The sequence below is a fragment of the Triturus cristatus genome, chromosome 2_1, assembly GCF_964204655.1.
Source record: "Triturus cristatus chromosome 2_1, aTriCri1.1, whole genome shotgun sequence".
NCBI classification, from domain to species: Eukaryota; Metazoa; Chordata; class Amphibia; order Caudata; family Salamandridae; genus Triturus; species Triturus cristatus.
This window is the reverse complement of record NC_140581.1, coordinates 125,399,315-125,423,074: the sequence shown is the minus strand read 5'-3', so window position 1 is coordinate 125,423,074 and position 23,760 is coordinate 125,399,315. Positions and strand designations below refer to the sequence as shown.

General features: G+C 44.2%; 1 protein-coding gene across 3 annotated transcripts in view; it reads left to right on the top strand.

Annotated features, from left to right (window-relative positions):
- Positions 1-23,760, top strand: part of UBE2R2 (ubiquitin conjugating enzyme E2 R2) — a 149,225-nt gene that overhangs the window by 111,479 nt on the left and 13,986 nt on the right. For all 3 annotated transcript variants that reach the window (XM_085628841.1, XM_085628840.1, XM_085628849.1), the window contains one exon: positions 18,684-18,818. In XM_085628841.1, coding sequence (XP_085484967.1) covers positions 18,684-18,818 — 135 coding nt within the window. The remainder of the gene's footprint in view (positions 1-18,683; positions 18,819-23,760) is intronic.

The following is a 23,760-nucleotide window of genomic DNA, read 5'->3' as shown; positions in this document are numbered from 1 at the left end:
AGGAAGTGCCTTGTGTAGGTTTGGTGTAAATCTGTTCAGTAGATTCTGAGAAAATAGCCTTTAAATCAATATATATATCTGAGCCCGCTTACGGTACGCTTACCGTACGCTTACCGTAAGCGTACGGTGGCGTGCGCGAGCGCGATTCTGATTGGCTCTTAGATCTTAGTAAACATTCGAATCGGCCGAAACCAGGAAGCGGCGTCCGCCATTTTGTCTCTCGCACTGAGTGTTGTTTATCAAACATGATGGCCAAAAACATGTTACTGGGCTGTTATGACAACTCCCTCCCACATAGTCATGTTGAGGGAGTCCCCAAACATCCCCCAAGAGCAAAAACGGTTTTATTTTTTTTTCGGCAATTTCGCCGAGTACGCTTACCGTACGCTTACCGTAAGCGTACGGTAAAAAAAAAAAAAAAAAACACTATCCACACTTACCCCACCCCCTGTGCTTTTGGTGGCCATAGGCCACCAAATGTACAGGGCTTATTAATAGGTAAAAAAAACTAAATTTTGGCAACATGAAATTATAAAATCGAAATAAAAAAAACACTATCCACATTGACCCCACCCCCTGTGCTTTTGGTGGCCGAAGGCCACCAAATGTACAGGGATTATTAAAGTTGATAAAAACCGTGCACGGAACGAACTGCGTTAAGTGGGCGCGCACGCCTCGAATGACGTAAAGTAACTTAGCATTTAAAAAACCGTACAAATTCACTGAAAAAACCATAGGTTTCACACATGTTATAGTTAGCGGAAATTTTACTGATAAAAAACCAGTGAAATTGCCCCGTTATAGTTAGTGCTGGCAACTATAACTCACGCGACCGCAATCTTCTGCTGATGACATATGTGTCTTTATGAAAAAAAAATATTTGTAATATATGTATAGCTAAAAATGTATGGAAGAAGACATGGGCAAATAAGTGTCTAAATACAGTATTAGCATCAGCAGAGGATTGCGGTCGCGTGAGTTATAGTTGCCAGCACTAACTATAACGGGGCAATTTCACTGGTTTTTTATCAGTAAAATTTCCGCTAACTATAACGTGTGTGAAACCTATGGTTTTTTCAGTGAATATATATGTGTATATATATATATATATATGCGTCTATGTATGTATATATATATGCGTCTATGTACAGGGCTCGAAAAATCTCCCCGCCCTAACAGTGACCTACTTGACCTCCGTCTCTGAAAGCGGAGCAAAAGTGACAAGATAACAAGATTTAAAGGCATTTTTATTGCTCATTTGCTTTGTGAGCAATAAAAAGACCTTCAAGTCTTGTTATCTTGTCACATTTGCTCCATTTTCAAAGACGGAGGACAAAAGTTAGTATGTTTTCCTACTCGCCAGAAAGGGCGAGTAGGACCTAAAAATAGCTCGACCTCATAAAATTTACCTCGCAAATGCGAGCGGTCGAGTGGATTTGTCGAGCCCTGATGTGTATATATATGTGTGTGTGTATGTATGTATGTGTTTCTGTCATGTTTGTTGCAGAACACGTATTTTATACTAGAATGACGCTGGTTCAATAAATACTTATTGAAAACATCCCCTTTGTTTATTCTGTGTATCTCTCCAAGTCAAAGTGAGCACGAGTGACTGAGTGAAACTGTACTGTTTCTACGATCCGTGAGGGGTCAGAGTTGTCGTGTTCGATAGTTGCCAGAAACTATTCGCTCCTTGGTAAGAGGAGCTCGTAGTGGCGCTGTGAGCTAGCTGGTCTACAGCCTAACATATCCTTTGGGGGTGTCCGGAATCAGTCTGGACACCAACCCCCCTAGTTTATGTTGTATAAACGCGCAGATTCTATATAGATTTGTAGGAACTACACGACAATTGCACTTCAAAAATAGTTTTTTGTATACATCAATTAAAAGGTGTGATACTAGTTTTTTCATTTCAGTTTGGTCAGACATAATCACGATCAGACGTATATAATCCAAGGAGAATGAATTACTGGTATGCCATGAGTATCCATTTCTGAAGAATACTTCTGTAATATAGGTACGAAGGGCCGGCATCTTTTCAGAGGTCATTTTCTTCCAAATTCTTGATACGCCGGGTGCACCTCAATGTTAGACTGTCATGTCCACTGGAATTTGTCTTGTTTCTACCCAGGTCTTTCACTAAGACTTTCAGTCATCGCACAGGCAGTCAAACGTTTTACCGAGAGGTTAGGTGTGCAGACCCCTATTTATACTGGTGGTGATGCAGAACTTTCCCTTTACTCCCTCTCTGGGAGAGAACTTGAGTTTGAGTTGATGTGGACGTAATTGTCGTCTTTTCTAAGTTAGCATGAGCACGCTGCAGATTGTCCGCTGCGTTGCGCACGTTAATACACAAGTTTATTTTGAAAAGGTCTCTTATGCCGTTTTCCCATGAGAACCTATTGCTGTGTTCACACTCTTCAGGTTCCTGGGATTTAGTCAGAGCATTGTGAGCAAGGTCGATCAATAATGCCCCTTGTTCTGGTCAGGGCCTAGCACCTAGACCAAAACATACTAATGCAGCTGGTGTTTGGGAATACGTACTTTGGGCTTATTGGAATACACAAATAGGTAACACACACTTTGAGAGGGACCTTTCCAGGGAGAAGAGCAAGACAGCACCTATGATGTAGATTTACTATCTATAGACTGTGGTATGCGAGTCTGCAGATTACACCCAGAGCTCTTCTAACATATAATCATCCTGCTTCTATACAAGTGAAGGTAGGTTAGACTATACGTTTTGTGAGATCTGCCTGCCATAAATACTTACTTGCCGTGAGGGGAACGGCCCTTGCAGTGGGGTGCTTCTTTCCTTCGTTTTGCCTGTGGACTCCTCCACCGCTGCCTTGAGGGGAACGGCATACCCGCACTCCATTTCCCAGCATCCCCGGCGAGCGGCGCTTGCGGTGACGACACCTGGCAGCGCCGGAATACTACTTAGGCCGCCAGGTGTCACCGCAGCGCGGGACGCGCGCGGGCAGCGCCCGGGCAAAGCCCGGGCCAAGGGCGGGCCCGTCCTTGCCAGTCACTAACAGGAGCAGACTGGACTGTGCAACCCCCTAAGGACGTATCCCCAGCGTATGCCTTCAGGTATTGTTGAAATTGTCCATATCTCCCTGCATGTTGGAGAGTGTTGTGATAAGGATATAGTGTGGTAATTAAATAGTTTATCGGCCTCATACTTCCTGCACACTCTCGCTTGACCTGTGAAGCCCATAGCGCCATATTTTGTTATTGTGGCCTTCTGCTACCACCATGCCAGCTAAAGATACGAAAGGGAAAGCGTCTAACGTACAATACTCTGGAACTATGGACCAATTTATCACCAAGGTCAATTGCGTTATTGATCAGGAAATTACGCTGCTGGAACGCCGCGTATCACAGGATCTCGCGGCGGCCAGGAGGTCTTCGATGGGCCACATTGCCAATGTTTGTACCCCTGTCCAACAAACTACTAAAAGCCCTGTTACCCCATGCTCTGATATTGACATTTCGACTCTGGACTTGTTACCTAGTGGAATAGTTGCTGTATCAATGGGTGAGGAGTCCATTGTCTCTGAATCATTGCTGAGCTCACCTTGCCCATTACCATCCACACACAACGTAATCCCAGAGCCATGCACTAGACAATTGCGTGATAGGCACCTTGGGGCTGTCCCCAAAACCAAACAAGGGTGTATCCCCACAAATGGTGGGAAGGCTAAGAAAGGCAGCAAAAAAATAAAGCCTGTGAACCATCCGAGAAATTCCAGAATGCTTCATGCCCACTTGGAGCAGCATACATTGGTTGCACCCGTAAATAAAGATGCACCCTTAGTTCTTCCATCACCCGTTATGCAGGATGCAAGTGGGGGGACAAATGTCATAGTTAGGGACGAGGGAATGTGCCCTGATCTGTCTAACATTTATGACGCAATTAGATCTCTCCTCCGTCCCATAGAGGACAGAATATATAAGATCGAACATCACCTATCTAGGATCGAACAAGGGCTCCGGGGTTATATCGATTCCAGAAGTAATACTGACCAACCTGGGGACCCCAAATCGCTGGATAGCACCAGAGTAGAAACTGCATTGGCTGCTTCCCAAAACCTGCCAAGATTGCCCCCAACTCACCAGGACTTAACCGTAATTAACAAGCCTATAGTTGTACCCGATAATGCGCAATCACCTCAATGTAATGTACTCCAACATAAATATGTTGCTAGGCCGTCTATACCCGAGACACCTAAGGGAGAAAACATTCCAAATTTACCTCCTGAAGCTGCCCCATTTGTTGTCATATCAACAGGGGTTCCCGTATTGGGTAAACATGAGGTTGAATCCCCCACAACCTTGAGAAACAGGGTGGTGCACTGGCTTAATAAAAACAGACCACTCCCATTGCACAAAGCCTGCAAGATAATCATGGTTAGGAGGGTGCCATCGGTTGGCCATTTGGCAAAAAACATAGGGGGGGGATTGTATTTTCATCAACTTTGATGACCCAAACATAGTTGATCATATTTGTAATTGGAATGATTCTAAAATAGGTGTATCTATTAAGGCCTTTCCTTTGACCTATTTCTATCCCCCTGGCCACTTTGCCACAAAATCGGATGGATGGAAAATTGTGCATAGGAATGGGAGGGGCCTGCCACAAGGGCGTTGGCCTAGACCCCCTTTTCCCCTGGATCCTATTTCTTTGCAAAATCGGTTTAGCAGCCTAGAGACTGTTGACTGACTGAGGGGCGGAGGAATGACATCAAGTAATTCTCCGCTCTCCCTAGGTTGCTGTTTACCCGATAATACATCCACCTCTTTGAGGGTAATAGATGCCCATAATAGTCGTATTACTAATAGGGAAGTATCACCGGGGGTTAGATCGAGCGCCATATATGGTCAACCATGTGTGGTGAAGTCAACTGTTGTACTCCCGAGGACATTAGTGGAAGAACAAAACCTCTCTGAGGAAGGTGTGGTTAAACCAACAACTAGCCGAACAACACCTAAAAACGCTACATTACCAGAGGCAGGACTTAACATCATGACCTGGAATATAGCTGGCCTTAGTGTAAAGTTAAATACCCCTTTCTGGAATGATTTTATTGCACAAGGGTTCGACATTATATGTCTCCAAGAGACTTGGTATAAAGAACCTATTTATGTGGAAGGTTCTACATCACACTGGGTATTGGCTGCGAACTCGGCAGCAGGAAGGGTGAAAGGTGGCCTCCATATTTTAATATCAACCAAGTTAATTAAGTTTAAGCCCAACACTTATTATGAGGTGGCCCCATATGCTCAGTTATTACGTTTAGAGCATGCCACAGGCAAGGACTTAATCATTATTAATTATTACAACAATTCTTTTGATGCACGCAGGGGTCCCATCGTGCATGAAATAGTGAGAGAGATAGATAAGATGCTGGCCTGCTCTAGGAACCAACCGATTTTATTATGGGCAGGAGATTTTAATATACAGGCTTGTCCATATGCAAACCAAAGGACATGCGGTTTCTTGGGGGAAATAGACGATAAAGTTAGTCTCCCACATATTCACTTACCCCACGACGATTATGAAACCGCACTTAATAATTTGATAGCTAAATTGGACCTAGAGTTACTCGACTGCTCCTTGAAAAAGGGCAATATTAAATGCCCAACTTTCAAAGGTAGGGGTGCCCACTCTAACATTGACCATTCTCGCCACCTGCAATACTGCTTATATTGATTTATGGATAACAGAGCAAGCAGTAAGCGATCATAACAGTATCTCTGTAACATTACTGACGTGGGGAAATGTACATTCAGACCCCATCAGTTTTGTTAGAGATATAGTTGCAGAGAGACCAAATGGGGTGAGAATTAAGTGGGCAAATGTTAATTCTGTTAAACTCCTGGGAGAAGTTATAACTAAATGTATAACAGAAATTGACTACTGCCTAAGTAACGAGATCGTACCTGCCATACTGCTTTCCAAATTTTATAAAATTAATAGTTATTGAAGGCTTATTGACAGGTAGGAGTAGGCCATCAAACTAGGCCAGTCGGTTGGTTTGACAAGAATTGTATACAGGCCTTGTCGAAATTAAAAACTTCCCTGGCCACTAAACCTAGGGATAACACTCTTATTAAAACTGAACGTCATAACTATAAGATGTCCTTGGAAGTCCGGAAAAAAGAAATACAGGAGGAGTTATGGCATAAACTCAATTTAGCTGCTAACACTAATAACAATGGTTTATTTTGGGAGACATTTAACTGCCCTTTCCTTAAGAATGATACCATTCCCGAACTAACGTCACATGTTAACTGCAACGACTGGATTGACCATTTTACTAATATTTTTAACCCTGATAGGCTGGTTTTAGATTTTTTAGCAAGTCACAACTCTCTATAGCGATCGTCACCTTTATCCATTAGTCTGGATGAGGTTTATTTGGGGCTGTCAAAAAGTAGAGGGGGTAAAGCCCTGGGCCCGGATGGTGTTCCCGTGGACCTGTACAGGAGATGAACTTATGGGCACCAATTTTAACCCGTATTTTTAACGCTGCCATAGAAGGCAACCTTCCTTCGACCTGGGGACAATCTATTATTGTCCCCTTATTTCCCTCCTGGACTCATCAATCAAAATTCTGAGTAGAATACTTCTTAACAGACTGGAGATATGGGCAGAGGAAAATACTATTCTATCACCAGTCCAGTATGGGTTCAGGAGGGGAATGGGTACGATGGAGCAGTGCCTGAACCTCGACCTCATCATAAATAAATGTTACGGTCAAAAAAGGGAACCTGTTTCTATGTTTCGCTGATCTCAGCAGCGCTTTTGATCTGGTCGAACATTCTATTTTATGGCCCATACTTTTGGAAATGGGTGCACCAAAAGATATTGTACATTTCCTGGCCAGACTATATGAAAGGCTTTCTTGTAAAGTGCGTTTTGGCCACGATGGGGAATCCACTCCTTTTTTTAGAGTGACTAGAGGCATCAGGCAGGGTTGTGTTTTGGCCCCCTTGCTTTTTTCTTTATTTGTTAATCAAATTGATACAACCCTTAGACAAGTTCCTGCTGATGCCCCTCTAGTAGATGGTGATCCCATCCCAATACTGCTATATGCGGACGACGCCGTCCTCCTGTCACGTACCCAAATTGGCCTTCAACGCTTAATTAGCAGCTTCTGCAGGTTTATTGACCGCAGGAAACTGCTAATTAATAAAGAAAAAACATATGTTATGACCTGCGGGAAGAAGATAAGGGTCAAAAGGACTTTCTTCCTGGATGAGGCTAAAATTCAATCCGTTAGTAGTTTCTGTTATCTTGGTGTCCCATTCTCTGGTGATGGGAGATGGGATAACGAATGTGAAAATGTGCGCCTTAAAATGGTAAACAATACCAATGGTGTATTTAGATTTGCCTCTAAGCTTGGGAATAGTAGAATCAGGGATATGATTTTGATTTATAAAGCCAGATGTTTATCATCCGCTTTGTATGGGGCTGGCGTGTGGGGTCACTATACCCTTTGTGGTAACCGTATCCAACTCGACAAACTCATTTTTGAGGCGTCTTTTGAGTGCCCCTGTATCGGCATCTACAGAGCTAATCCACAGAGAGGTGGGTTTAGACTATAATTAAAGATCTTGTAGCTCTTCGTCCATTGGCTTTATGGCGATCCATCTGGTCTAAAACCGAAACCATATTTACCCAAATAGTAATTAGAGACTGTCTAAGGCTGGACCATTGTTTTCATATCCCCTGGCTCAGACATATTCATCACTGGTATAAGCTCCTTTTTAATTTGGATCCTTTTTTAATACTGGAGGAAGCTGCCAGTATATCCAAATCAAATCTTAAGGTGTCTTTTTTATGTCATTCAAGACAATCTAGAGATCTTGTCTGCGCCAAACAATATACCTCTGTTTTTTATTGTGAAAATAACATAAGTGAAGGTTTCCAGCTAAACCTAACAGAAGTTACAAGAAGATCTCACCATTTTGTTCTTACCCGCCTAAGGCTTGGTATAGTACACCACCTTGTGTCCTTCCCCATCACTAGGCAGCACAGTAATACTTTATGCCCCTGTGACGACTTATCCAAACAGAGTTGCTGTCATTTTATGCTGTTTTGTAAATTTTATACGTTTTTAAGACGATATTTTTTAAAACCTATCTTTTTAAAATACAATGTACGGTCTACTAGGAATGCAATGCAGTTAATGTTTAATCTGGAAAGTGCTGATATATGTTTTTATGTAGCCACCTATATCCTAAAGTGTATGAGCGCCAGAAAATCCATTGTTTAATTTTTTTTAGGATTTCTGTATGTTGCACTGTCACTTTACCGAGCATCGTAGTGGTTTCTCCCACGATGCCCTGTATATGTCTTGGAATACGAATTGCACTTTACATTGCATACTTTGCACATTAATTGGCACGTTAGCCTTTAGGATATGCAAAATTATTGAGTATATTAGAACCATCTTCATCTGTTTCTATACTGATTATCTCATTTTGCACTGGCTCTTTTATGGGGATAGTATCATAATTAACTTGTCTTGTACATAACCATGTAACTGGTCTATACATCTTGCCTTTTTACAGTTTTATTGTATGATTGTTGTATGTTTATATTTTATGGCTGTATATACAAGCCGAATAAAGCATTTTTGAATTGAATTATACTGTTTCATAATGACGGTTCCTTTCATGATTTATGAACTAATTGCTATGCTTACCATATTTGTGTTATGCATTTTCTTGCTCATTGTGGCATGTATACTGCACATTAGAGCACGTGAGTTAAAATAAATATTTTGAATGTATTAGTGTCTGTCAGATCTTATTGTGGACAAGTACAAGAGTGCGAGCGAAAGGGTGCTTCTTGCAGCCGTGATTCCTGAGAGCGCCTGGAGTGTTGTGTTCTGGGCTGTCTAATCATTTGATTGTCTGAGTAGGAGAGCAAGTGAGACACTTTAGCTAGTCGGTCCTGGGCTCATGGGTACTAAGATGGTAGGATGACTCAGTCCCTATGCACTAAGGCCCCATAATCCTACGCATAGTTCGGTTTGTGCAGAATCCCTGCAACACTTGAAAGTTTAGGCTGTTTTGGGGGCAGGGTGCTGTGACCGTACAGGCCCTGCCAGAATTACCAATCTGATAATCTGGCATATGAGCCTGCTTGCAACTCCTTACTTGATGGCTGAGTGCGCACTAAAAAAGTTAGAAGACTGGGTCAGCCACTTGCTGTTGGAGTTGCAGAGCATTGCATCCAGCAAATATGTCCTTCAAATTTCCCAGGACTGTGTCCTGCCATTGCTTTTCAACCTGCTGTATCTGACACCTACAGCAGAGTGGCTTGTGGAAGACAGCTGTTCATTTTGCTTCAGGAGGTGCACACTGTTGTAGCCAAAGGAGCCATTGAGAGGGTTCACCCATCTTGACCTGCTCAGTGCCTTCCCGGGGACAATTTCAAGATGCTCATGCTGACCCAGATTCTCTCTGCTCTGCATCCTAGAAACTGGATGGTGGTGCTGGAGCTGCAAGACTCCTATTTTCCAGTTCTGCAGACCCACCTGCACTTTCTGCAATTCAAGGTGGGCCAGGAGCATTTTGAGTTTGCTGCGCTCCCTTTTGGCCTTGCCAGTGCCCCTAGGGGTTTCACAAAGGTGATGGTGGTTTCTGCCCATTTTCGGAAGGTTGGAGTGGGGGGGGAGCTAGCTTCCCCCCCCCCCCCTCCTCCCCCCCACCTCAACTGTCTGTAGAAGGCGTTCTTGCCATAGTTAGTCACAGACCACTTCTGGACGATAGCAAACTTCTTTATCTTTGGCGTTCTTAATCTGTTGAAGTCGCACCTGGCTCCTTGGCAAAGGATCCCCTTAAACAAATCGATCCTGGGAATCGTGCATTTTCGGGCATTTCCTCCAGCCCAACTAGTAAAGGACATCTGGGTATGGTCCTGATGTTTCAGCCCCTATCATGGGTCTCAGTGAAACAGGCAAAAATCCCCAGAAAGAGCAATTTCGCTCAGGGGTTGGCTCAGGTTAATCTTAGTGTTCCCCATTTAGCTGGTGAGTCAACGCGTGGGGAAATTAATAACTGTACAACTCAGGGCCCCGATATTGGCAATAAAAGCATAGGGCTAGAAATAGCGACAATCATCGATGCCCGTCTTAAGTTACTAACTGTACCGCTAATGCCTACATTGAAACGAATAGAGGATCGCATCACTAAAATCGAGTTACACCTTCAAACTAAGGTTTTAAACGTGGGGCCAAGCTCTGCGGCAGTTGATTCTCTAATTGCGTGTACAGCTACAGTTGATAATATGTTGGATTCTATGATCACTATACATCAACAACCAACATTTCCCTGCACTACCCCGGCTATAGGTTCTACTACCTTATCCCGACCTCCAATTGCTGCAGAAATAGCTCAGGGTAGGGAAACACATAAGCAGAACCCAAGGGGGAGGATCTCTTCTCCGGATCGGCCCCTAGGGAGGGACTCGACACTACACTTACCACCAGAGGCCTGCCCCTACTCTATCATTTTAGCCAATGTCCCAAAGCTTGTGGATGGGAATAGGGAACATTGGTCTTCATTAAAAAACAAAGCCCTCCACTACCTATCGAATAAAACTGTTTTGGGGCAACATTTACATAGCAATTTTCTGATAAGACGAGTACCTTGGGTGGGTAAGATTAACAAGTGTTTAGATGGTGACTGCATTGTCATAAGCTTTAGATCCCCCAGGTTGGTTGAGGACATTTTGAGGCAGGCAGGTTCTGCTAGAATTCATTATGATTATGTTAATGTCCTCCCTTTGGGTTTTTTCTATCCCCCAGCTTTTGACATAAGGACGACCAATAACTTCCCAAAGAGTTGTGCCCCCCTTGATTATGTTGTCCCTATCTCTAATAGATACTCTGCCCTATCCACCTTGGATGATAATGAGTGACTAGGGCTGCAAGAATTAACCATAGTGCCTGAAACTCAGCCTGCAGTCCCAGATACAGTGCCATTGATAGTCAATGGCCCTAGTCACGGACCCACGGGTCCTTTAACTAAATTGGTTACCTGGAACATAGCTGGGCTGAGAAATAAGACAGATGACCCAGCCTGGAGAGATCTTATCTGCTCAGGCGAAGTAATCTGTCTCCAAGAGACTTGGGATACGGATAACACCCTGTGTATAGATGGATATAAAAGCTTCTTTGCGTCTGCTGTACCGTCTAATATGGGGAGGGCTAAGGGGGGGGGGGGTTGGTTACCTTGATCTCAGCTAGCATCTCTGGCTCGCTGACTCAACTTGACACAGGCTCATGTAACTGTTTGGCAGTTCAAATCTCCCTCAACGGGGGCAGTAATTTTTTAATTGTTAATTTTTATAACTCTTATCACAGAGACACCACGGTTGATCATCTCACCGCATTAAATTGTTTTTTGGTTAAATTTAAGGAGGAAACTGAGATAATTTGTCCTATCATTATCATGGGCGATTTTAATATCCATAGATGTCCAGAGAAATGTCCTTTGACGGATCCCTTAGGCCCAATAGAATCACGGGAGGCCCATTTTGAGCACTCACCTCAGGGTGCTCTTTTGGAAATAATCCTTGCTGACCATGGCTTGCTACTCCCCGCCATGGTGGATGAGAATACCCCAACATTCAAAGGGAACGGGAAATACTCTGTGATTGATTATATTTTCATCAGTTCAGTATTGAGGAACAGGACCATGGAATATTCAGCAGCTTGGACATATTTCAGTGACCATAATCCTGTGGTCCTCATTTTGTCTGATCTCTTTTCACAACCTGTTACGGCCCCTGATAGAACGGACAAATCTCACATTCGCCCCACAGATCAGGATCGCAGGATCAGATGGAACAAAGTTATTCCTGATGATTTTTTTGCCAATTTGAAAAAGGTTGGCCCTGAGTTGACCATGTGCCTTGACCCAGAAGCAGGGAACGTGGAAGTACTAGGGGCGTATTCTGCAATCTGCTCCCAGATCTCAGCAGATCTTCGGTGTCCAGTTAAAACAATGGACAAGGCAGAGTTAGGTTGGTTTGACAAAAACTGTTCATTGGCCAACAGAAAGCTGAGGGCGGCCTTGAGCAGTAACCCTTTGAATCGGTCTAACATAGCCCAACTCAGGAAAGAATATACTAAAACCCTGGCAACCAGGAAAAAGGAGATCCGGGAGGACGCGTGGGAAGAACTTTCTTCCGTTGATGTCCTTCGCAACAGTGCAAAGTTCTGGTCTGTCGTCAATAAACCTTTCTTTCGTGATCCCTGTAATAATCAATTAGATTGCGGCATCGGGGTACACCAGTGGTACTCTCACTTCAAGTCAGTCTACGAAGTGGGTATGAATGGTGGATCGAATCCCCCTCTTCCCACTGTAAAACAATATACTTTATTCGTAACCAAGGGCGAGGTGGCTGAGGCCATCGGCAAGATGACTAGCAATAAGGCTCCAGGACCCGATGGCGTCCCATCGGACCTTTTTAAATCAGACATTGAGACTTGGTCCACAGTTTTAACGAATATTTTTAACAGGGTCTGTGTCGCAGGCATTCCGGACACCTGGTCCGAGTCCGTGATCATACCTATTTTTAAAAAGGGTAATAGAGGGGACCCTAGTTGCTACCGCCCTATCTCACTCATTGATTCCGCAGTAAAAGTCCTGGGGCGAGTAGTCTTGGGTAAATTAACAGAATGGTTGGAGGATACCAACACCCTTTCGTGCCTACAATATGGGTTTCGTAAGGGCCGTGGCACTATAGACCAAAGCTTGAATCTTTACCTTTTAATAGGTAAATACACTATAGCTAAGAAAGGGACGTTATACCTGGCCTTTATGGACTTATCCTCGGCCTTTGACCGAGTGAACCGGTCGAAACTGTAGGAACTCCTTCTCAAGCAGGGAGTAGATGAAAACCTTGTCTATTTCTTAGCAGATCTTCATAGAGATCTCTCTGCTACTGTTAGATTCGACCGATTGGGTAACTGCACTGGCAAGATTGGAATCTCTAATGGTGTCAGGCAGGGCTGTATCTTAGCCCCCCTGCTTTTTACACTTTATATTAACGACCTAGCCACTGCCTTAACAGAGTCTTGTAAGGATATTCCTAGGGCAGGGAAGTACCAAATTCCAGCACTATTATATGCAGACGATGCTGCATTGTTAGCGCGTACAGCAGTAGGGCTTCAAAGTCTTTTAGACACATTTGCTGATTTTATGAAAAGACTTGATTTAAGCGTGAATTTCGCCAAATCTCATGTTATGACCTTTGGTTGTAAACCCAAGAAAACTAAGACTATGCTTTGTGAGGGCCATGTCTTATCTAGAATCACCAGTTTCCCATATTTGGGGGTTATTTTTGATAAGTCATCCTGGGTCCCTCAATTAGCTGCAAAACGAAATGCCTTTGCCAGATCAATCATAGGCGTGTTGGACTTTGCTCGCAAACTGGGGGCGAAACCCATGCAAGCTATATTGAACATTTATGCAGCTAAATGTATCTCTATAGCTACGTATGGTGCGGACCTGTGGGGATTTAAAAATGTGAAGGAACTTCAGGTGGTAGAGGACAAGTTCCTAAAAACCATTCTATCACTTCCCCAGGCAACCTCTGGTTACATTGTACATCAAGAATGTGGGGTTGGTTATTTAACTGACCGGATAGCATTAGCCCCCCTATGAAAATGGTTATCAATCTGGCAAAATCCGGAACTTGAGCTAAATCGTGAAATTATAATAGATTGCTTATCGCTCTAGTTCGGAAAGGCTATTCCTTGGCTGCGCTATGTTAAGAACCTAAGTGACGAAATAGGTCGCCCAGACATATTTGATAATCCCAATAATTTATCAAAGGGAGACTTTAAATGGGTAAAAGATACACACAAGCTTAGAACTACTTTAGCCAGAGAAGAAAAGGAGCTAACAAAACCTACAGTAAAGGCCCATCAGTTATTAATAACTACAGGCAGCATAGAACCCTACTTGACCATAGTGAATAACATGAATCATCGCTTTTTATTGACAAGGTTTAGACTGAACAAATACCATCTTTTGCTCACTGATTCTGTTGGTTGGATGAAGGACAGGGACCTTGAGATCTGTTCTTGCGACAGATTCTCCATCAAGGATACTGTCCACTTTATTTTCTTTTGTAAACATTTGTCCCCTCTCCGCAAAAAGTTCATCATCCCTCTTATTAAGAACAAAGGATTCAGACAAGTCAAACCTTCTCTTTTGTATCTCCAGCTGCTAGGTACTACCTGGGAGATTTTTAATATAGCAAATTTTTTGGCTATCGCGATGAGATTAAGGAAAAAAATCAAGTGGACATAGTGTTTAAAATTAATTGTGAATTGTGATTAAACTCGACCTAGTCTTATTTTAAGTAGTGTTTTAAAATCATGTGTAAATGCTTATTTTAAATGTTATTTATTGTATATATTGTGATGTTTTGCACTTTTATGGTTCTTGATATGAGCCGAATAAAGTAATTTTGACTGACTGACTGGGTCTCAGTGAGTAGCTTTGAGGCATCTTGGCCGGCTTGCTGGCCATGTCCAAGGGCATGCGTGGGCTCTGGGATTTCATTGGGCCAGCACCAGGAGAATCTGTCAGATTCCATACAGGTGCCAGAGGAGACTGCTTTACATCTCCCCTGATAGCAATTGGGCCAGTAGCATGCCCCTCTTCCTACTCCACCCAGATGGGACTGTGGTGACTGACACATTACTACAGGTTTGGAGAGACCATCTCGGAGAGTTGGACACAAGGGCACTCTGATCTCTGGCGGAGTGCCGCATCCACATAAATATGAAGGAGCAGCAGGCAATTCTCTTCATTTTAAAGGCATAACTTCTGATCATGTAGGGCAGGCTGGTTCAGGTACTTACTGACAACTCCACAGCCATTTGGCACTTCAACAAACAGTCGAGGTTGGGTCTTGGGTCCTGTTCCAGGAGGCTATGCGCGTCTGGAGCTTACTGAACAGTTTGAGCTTTCGTCTGGTGGCTAACCACCAGGTGGGATCTTTTAACACCAGGGCAAACAAGCACATTCACGACTCGTAGTGAATCACGGGTAGCTGTTGCACCTAGAGGTATTGCAGGGTGTCTTTTATCAATAGGGAGAACCCTGGCTTGCTCTCTTACTCGCTGCCCAGAACTTTGTGTCAACCCGATCGCACGTTTGTGTTCTTAAGAAGGTTCTCACTCGGAAACTCATTCCACATGTAATGAAGCACAGGACTCCTGCATGAATTCTTGCTGCTCCTGCCAAGAGTTCTGAAGATCAGGAACGACCGGGCCCATCATAGTTGCTCCGTATGGGGCCAGGAGCATGTGGTAAACTGATCCTTTGGGCCTGAGCACCTGTCTTCCAATCAGGCTGCCGCTTCAGGAGAATCTTTTGTTGCAGCAGTGCAGTGTCTTACACTTGGTCCTGCACTATCTGCACCTTCATGCATGGAGATTGAGCGGCGGCAGTTGATCTTCTTTGGCCTTCCTCCTGAAATCGTTGATGTGATCCTGGCAGCCAGGCGTCTGTACACAAAATAAGTTTATTCTGGATACTGGGATAAGTTTGTGTTTTGCAAACTTTTGGGTGTATTGCTGTTTGTTTTGTGTTTGGCTCGACTAGTACTTAATGTGGGCACTATTAAAGGGTACTCGGTAATTTGTCTGTTATGGCCTTTCTGTGTTTACTGAGCGAGCCATCCTTGTTCAAATCACCCATTGTGTTGTGCAAGATTTGCAATATGTTTCCATCAAAGCAATTTGTGATGCCTCTGTCTGACTTGAATTTGGTCCTCGTTTTCCTCATGCGTAGCACTGTCGAAACCATAAACAGTTGCACCTACTCAACTTAATGCTTTTTCTGGTTGCAATACCATCAGCACGCCGCGTGAGTGCGCTTCAGACCCTCTAGATCTATGCTACATTTTTTCTTGACAAACTGGTGCCAACAATAGCAGCATTCCTGTAGAAGGTGGCGATTAATTTTACATCTGCAATATCACACTTTTTTGTGCTGCTTCATCCCTCAAAGGACAGAGGACTGACCTTTTACTTCTGTAGTGCCAAGGAACATTGGATAGCCGATTGTGGAGTTCTCTGGGTGCAAAAAAGGGAAGGCAGTACAGAAAGGGTCCATTTTATGATGGATGGGTCCCAGTGTTAAAATCTGCTACACATTGACTGAAGCAGTATGCAGAAAGCCTGAGCAAATTTTGGGCTTCACTGCACACGTTCACAAAACACTGTTGCCTTGACACCTGGGTGAGATGGGTAGGTTGGTTTGTCAGTTTGGTCCTGCAGGACTTTTCGATCCGAGTCATTTCACATTGAGAGGTACTGATTTGATATCTACGCCCCAGGTGAGGACTCTGTGGTTAAAAATCTCCTCCATCAGAACAGCAGGTTACTTATCTTTGGTAACCCCTTCTGGTGGGTACTCTAACCATAGACACCGTCGTCCCACCTCCCTGGTCAGTGGCACAGAATGGAAGTAGCTTGCTCTTTAACTGTCGGGGTTTTTTTCTGTCTGTGGTATGCACTGTCATCTAGTCGCTTTGGTTGATGTTGGCAGTGCTCATTTGGGGTCACTGGCCTGTATTCCAGTGGTACCCTGACTGGCCGGATCGTTCTGTGAATTGGGTGTTAATTATTCTCATCCCAGTACCTCCTTTTCTCTATACCTTGCGTTTTGAGAGTGACTGTGGTGCTTGCTTTCCCTTTTACTGGCGCTCTAAGACAGGTTTCTTTTTCCAGAGCCCACATGATTTTTTGCATATTGAATTGGATCATGTTTTTTGTTTTATTTTCACCCCCATCTTAGAGGTTGAAATAGGGGCTGGATGGCGGGGTATCTGGGTGCCTTCCTTGGCCTTTGGTGGAACACAAGCATGGTTAACTTGCGTGTCCTGTTTTACATATAAAATGCTCCCTCACATTGCTCGGCTTTTGCTCCACAGTTGACGGACTCGCTTGATTTGCTTTTTCAGACTTGTAATCTTTAATGTTACTAAACGTGTTATTTATCAAAAAAGTTCCTATGCTTTTTTTTTTTTTTTACTTACTCTAATGGTCTTTATTTAATCTTTGCTGGATATATTGTATTGTTTCATTACTACATCCCAAACTAAGTAACTGTTGCGAAATCTGGAAAAATGCATACTCTCCAATGTTCAGTAATTGTTTCCCTCCAGACTTTCTTCCTATATGCTAGTTACCCTGTGGCCTTCTGCCTTTTCATGAATGCGGGCTTGGCTACATAAACGGATATGAATTGCAGATCAGCTGTTCATTCAAAATAATAAGTTTTGAGTCTACATTAGTAACTTTTGCTGCAGTTCTGTTAAGGTATAATCAATTAAACATTAAAATATTTGAGGTATGGGTTACTAAATGTTTCATGGGGATTCATTAAAAGTGTCTTTGGTCAGCCATGGATATAGCTTGAATAAAATATTAAAAATATTCTAAGTTACACTTGCCAACATTCTTTTTTTTTTTTTTTTAACACCTTTTGTTAAAGTACATTTTTAAGATACTAGTGTAAGTTACTTTTGTTCAGCGTCATTGAGCTTGCTTATTGGATGATCTGAAAAGGTGTATACACCATGACAAGGCTGCGAAGTGAGCAACATTGAGAGACCATGACACCTGCAGAAACTGTTACAGCTCAACATAAGCACTGTTTAGTTTGGCAACCATGTTTTACATGAATGAGCCTTGCACCTGTAAAAATGTAATTTACATTGCATACGTACACACCTGTCATAATACCAGCACAATTATCTTTCAAACTAAAAGTAACCTTTGAATTGATATAGAACAGTAGGCTTTGTGGTTAATCATACAGATATTGTCTCCACACCAAAGGGTAGCAGGTGCATGGCTCGTACATGAAGCGCACATAATATAGTTAACTATAGATGGCTTTTGAAAGGTCACAGAGCTCCACATAAAAGTAGACTGAAGGTGTGGCGAACACAAAATTGAGCTTAGGCAGTTACAAAATATTACCTTTTTGAGGAAGCTAGTTTTAGGTGCTTATCTGCTAAGAGCTTGCTAGGGACTCGGGGCTTAAAATGTCCTCTACATCAAAGGTGAGGCAGCTTTTGCGTATACAGTCAGTAAAATCCGTTGCTGGAGCCATGTAATAATTTCACATGTACATAACTTGTATCGTAAAATCGGTTAAGGACAATTCAGTTCGTAATTACAAAATCTAAAGCTTTTTTTAATTTTTTTTTTTTTTTTTTAGAAGAAAGTGTAATTTTGATTTCAAGATGGCTACGTAACAAATGATCAAACCTTCATGGTGTGGTAAAAACATTCTCCGTATAAGAGGACCTGTCATGCGTTCACTGCTGTACATTGCAGCATAAAGCAAAATGTCTACATACTCTAGCTCAATGTCAATTTTTGTGTTTTAGCACAGTAGTTTGCACCTAGTGGGCCCTACCTTAAAAATGTTAATAAATAGTTAAAAAAAAGTCCTTATTTTACAGCTTATCTTCAGCATCTGGCAAACATTATCACAACATGGGCAGTTGCCTTCTGTTTACGTAATCCAAAATCTTACGCATTCTTTAATCTTTTGTTTACTGATGTCATATTTTTATGCACCTTAAGCCAAGCGTGTTTTTGAAACCCTAATGTATTACTTTGTAGGACAATCTTACTAAGTGTAATATCGTTACTCAATGAGCCCAACACCTTCTCACCAGCCAATGTGGATGCTTCAGTCATGTTTAGAAAATGGAGGGACAGTAAAGGAAAAGACAAAGAATATGCAGAGATCATAAGGTAGGCAAGAGTGATCAATTAAAACAGTAATTACATTTAATGGTTGTTACTATACCCGTACAATTCTGTTCTGCAAGAATTTTAGACACTTATCAGACTGTTTACTTAATGTATATGCCCTTGTAAAGAAACTTCTGTTCCTGCAATGTGATAACTGTTGTTGAACCCCATTCTTTTTAATCTTGAATTTACACAATCTATGGTTCCTGCACTGAGCGGTTGAAGTGATTAGGCAAGAGCTGATGCTTGAAGACAGTCTTGTTCTGTTTTCCTTGTCTTGATTGGATCTGCTCATGGACACTGCTGCTCTGTACTGGTTTGATGGATTTTTATGGATTGCTTTTATTTTCTCTGCTTAGTTTTGATGATATAAAAATGTATTTTAATTGTGAGCTAATCTAACTTTCTTTACCGGTTTTCATGTAGATACATGGTTCAGTACGTGTTTATATACTTTCAGCACGATTTCTTAATTGGTAAAGCTCCAATCTGGGCCAGAGCCACTGGTCATTCAGGCATTTTAGCTTAAACTTGAGTTGCCATGATTAAGACATGAAAGCACTTGGGCAGTATATTTCAAAAATAGCAGTGTAATATCTACCATCCACACACTTTTTAGGTCGAGGACCGTCCGGTCTGCCGAAGGCAGAACCGGAAGTCGGAGATTTAATGTTTCTGAGAGTGGCTCCTTAGCCCGCCTCTCTTTTTGCCTCTCCTCCATTGGCTGGCTTCCTAAACGGAGGCCAGCCATTGGAGGAGAGAGACGTCCCTCCAAATAGGCTCCGTCTTTTTCAGATTCGGGGGCGTGTTCCGTGCTGTTCTTTCCACTTTTTAGCCACGCCCTTTTTCGAACAGCAGGAACACTCCCCCGATTCCGAAAAAATGTAGAAGCTTCCATCCGCCATTTTTTTTGCTGTCTGCCCGTGAGGATGCATCCGTCCGGCGCCGTGTTGTTGTGCTGGTGTCTGTCTCTGAGTGTATCTGACTGTACAAGCTTGACTTTCTGTTAGTCTCCGTGTACGTGCGCACGTGCCTCTGTGCACGTCCGTCTTTCCGCCAGTGCTTCGGTGTGAGAACGTTTGCCTGCCTATATTAATATATACCTATATGAATTTTTATTTTGAGGTCCAGCTTTCGAAAAAACTAGGCCTGTGATCTCAATGGTTGCCAAGGGAACAGAGTATGGTTGAGAGTGCTCTCCGCTGCTCCCCCCTTATTCCTTACAGATGGGAAGAGGGAGGTAGGGGTGAGTGTGCACAGAATCCTGGGAACTTTCTTTCTTGCCTGTTCATTCTTTTCTTGCAGTGTTGCCAGATGTCGCTTCGCAGACTGTGCACGTTTTAGGAGCTGGGTAGAGTGGGAGGGAGGGAGCCCCGCAGGACCGAGCCTCCGTCCCCACTGCCACTGCTGTTATGACTCGGTCCAGGGTCTTGGCTCGCAGACGCCTCTTCCCCTCACAAAAGGAAGGAAGCTAATGAGTTGTGCGCCGAGCATTGAGCGCCGAAGAATGGAGAGGCCTGGGGGCACGTTTCCGTACAGCTAAAGTTACAGAAAGCTTTTCTGCGGAGCAGCGAGTCCAGGCCCGGGACACTCACATACTCTGGTCTGTACTTGCAAGCCATTGGGTGTCTCTACTCCGTGCCTCCAGAGGAGCCGGCGGCGGGCAGGTCAGTCGAAAGTTTACACTCGAGTAAAGCGCTGGGACTCGTAGGCGCACTTTGGGAGTTCTCAGCTGCTCCGCACTCGAGTTCTCAGCGGCGTGGGAGGGGGTGAAACTTCTCGTCTCATTTACTTGCCAGCCACGCACCGTCTTAGCTTAGCCTTGGCTCTTATCCGCTGTTCCTAACTCTAGGCCCAGAGGGAGGGTGACTGGGCTGCATTCTTTGGGTTTTAAATGTTCCTTCTTCAAGTCTTAAATGTTGCAGTGTGTTCTTTCTATCCGACTTCTTGGTGCAAGGGGCGGCTTGCTTTTTCCTCTGTATGTGTGTCCGATCGGACTGACAGAGTGCTGTTTGGGTTATTACCTGTTAAATCACTGTTTTCAAATGTGAGGCAGAGGCAGCAACCCCTTGTTGACCTGCACTTTTCTCGGATCCTGTTCTCCCAGTAGGAGCATCTCTGGAGGAGTCCTGTGGTAACTGATGCTTCTTTTTAAGCGCGCCTGCCACATGTCCGCAAATGAAGATTTCTCTGTGCAATGGACGCTGGGTGCTATTTTCGGCATTTAGTGCCTTAAGGCAATTACCTTAATTCTTCCCAGGTAACCTCTAGGATCAATTGGACATCACGACTGGCCCGACCCAATGGCACACTTGACAGTCACACTCCCATAGACTACTTACAGGGCACACTGCCGCCAGCATGCGCTTATCCCAGCTTCAGTCTGGCCTACCACACGGTACACCACTCCATAAGCCTGACAACTACGATGGGCATATGTGATGGTTGCATTGCCCAATCTAGCAGTAAGGCGACTCCTGTGGCACACTTGCTTAAATAGTCTGTCGGGCAGACCCTATACCAGGTTCAATCACAGCAGTGCCTTCCACAATCTGCTTCTCCTGCAGGGTTGATATATCCTTCCCTTGCTCACAGGCAGGATATCATGTCACCCAGACAGGACAGTCCAGTAATTCATCCTTCAGATTGGACTCCAAGTGATATTTCCTCCCCTCTGGAGGGTTGGCTGTCAGTGCAACGCTTCACTTCTTAGTAGACCCTGAGTACTTTGCAGAGTACCCCATCTCTGTAGAGGCAACCACAGCAATCAACAACAATGAGTTGTGCTCCCATCTTTTTTCTGATTTCGCAGATGGGGATGTGTATTCTAGGTCTGATTCCTTGGAAGCAGTTTGGGTCTGTTCCCCTTTCATGGGTCTCCTTCGAGGCCTGACCTTTGTCTGCAATGATGCGCTGCCCAGCAGGACTGTCTCCACTCTGGGGCGCCTTCACTCTGTGCCTCTCTGCTCTACAACATTCTACGACACTCCAGGTCGCCCCTCGGACTCCTCCAGGTCACCCCTCGGACTCCTCCAGGTCGCCCCTCGGACTCCTCCAGGTCGCCCCTCGGACTCCTCCAGGTCGCCCCTCATCTTTCCACTCTGACTCTTAACTCCACTCTTTACCACGCTCTACGCCCCTCCACTCTATGCCATTTTATGCCACTTCACTCTATGCCATTTTATGCCACTTCACTCTATGCCATTTTATGCCACTTCACTCTATGCCATTTTATGCCACTTCACTCTATGCCATTTTATGCCACTTCACTCTGCCATTTTATGCCACTTCACTCTATGCCATTTTATGCCACTTCACTCTATGCCATTTTATGCCACTTCACTCTATGCCATTTTATGCCACTTCACTCTATGCCATTTTATGCCACTTCACTCTATGCCATTTTATGCCACTTCACTCTATGCCATTTTATGCCACTTCACTCTATGCCATTTTATGCCACTTCACTCTATGCCATTTTATGCCACTTCACTCTATGCCATTTTATGCCACTTCACTCTATGCCATTTTATGCCACTTCACTCTATGCCATTTTATGCCACTTCACTCTATGCCATTTTATGCCACTTCACTCTGCCATTTTATGCCACTTCACTCTATGCCATTTTATGCCACTTCACTCTATGCCATTTTATGCCACTTCACTCTTTTGCAATGTCAGAAGGCTTATACTTTTCCAGGAAACTGAGCGTTTGTCGGTCAACAAACTTCACGAGACTTAGTCTTCGCACACCCTCAGGATATGCTAGCTCACAGTGCACCATCTGTACCTTAAACCTGATCAGGTAACAAACGGATTGTTCATGCTCAGATGATGACAATCCTGACTCCCTAAGGAATCGTGGTAACAGATCTAGAACCTTTTCGTTTGGCTACTTATGCATACCCAAAGAAATGCACAGTCTGCAGTTTCAATATTCATTGAAGCATTGTGATTTTTGACTTATGTTTCTGAGAGTGGCTCTTTAGCCTGCCTCTCTTTTTGGCAGGAGAGAGCCGTCCCTCCAAATAGGCTCTGTCTTTTTCAGATTCGGGGGCATGTTCCGTGCTGTTCTTTCCACTTTTTAGCCACGCCCTTTTTCGAACAGCAGGAACACACCCCCGAATCCGAAAAATTTCGAAGCTTCCATCCGCCATTTTTTTTTGCTGTCGTCTGCCCGTGAGGATCCATCCGTCCGGCGCCGTGTTGTTGTGCTGGTGTCTGTCTCTGAGTGTATCTGACTGTACAAGCTTGACTTTCTGTTAGTCTCCGTGTACGTGCGCACGTGCCTCTGTGCACGTCCGTCTTTCCGCCAGTGCTTCGGTGTGAGAACGTTTGCCTGCCCCTGTGTTTTTTTTTTTGTCACTGGAGTCTTTGTTTGGCTTATCTTTATCACAGAGGGGCACGAACCATATGTTAAGCAGCAAGCTCCCACCACAAAAGGAGCCCCCTCGCCTGAACGTCGAGCCCACGCCCCCATCTGCTCGAGACAAAAAGCACCGCGGGACGAGATTCAGCAACAGCGGGCCCTGTTGGGGCGGTGCCGCCTCAGCCGTTCGCACCGGATACTATAGGAACGTGACAAGCAGGGGATGAAATGATTGAGCCTACCTCGCCGTTAACTGTGCTAACAAGGCCACCGACGCAGCATTCTTTCGGGGGGTTTTGTCTCTACGAAACCAGAGTAGCCACAGTTGTGTTGGCTAAATATTTCGGGCCAGGAATCACTAACGTGGAGCGCGAGCGTCACCTGCTGGCCACAAGTCGAGCATGGCACTGAGCTGGAAGCTGAGCGGAAATTTTGCATTTCGCCTTTTTCAGGGTCGCCGCAACAAAGATAGCTTTCTCCACCGCCAGCCGCGGGCATAGTTCGAACAAGGCATTCAGCACCCGGGCGAGATTGAGGGGTGAGACGTGCGAAGAGGGCGTTGTTAGCCAATC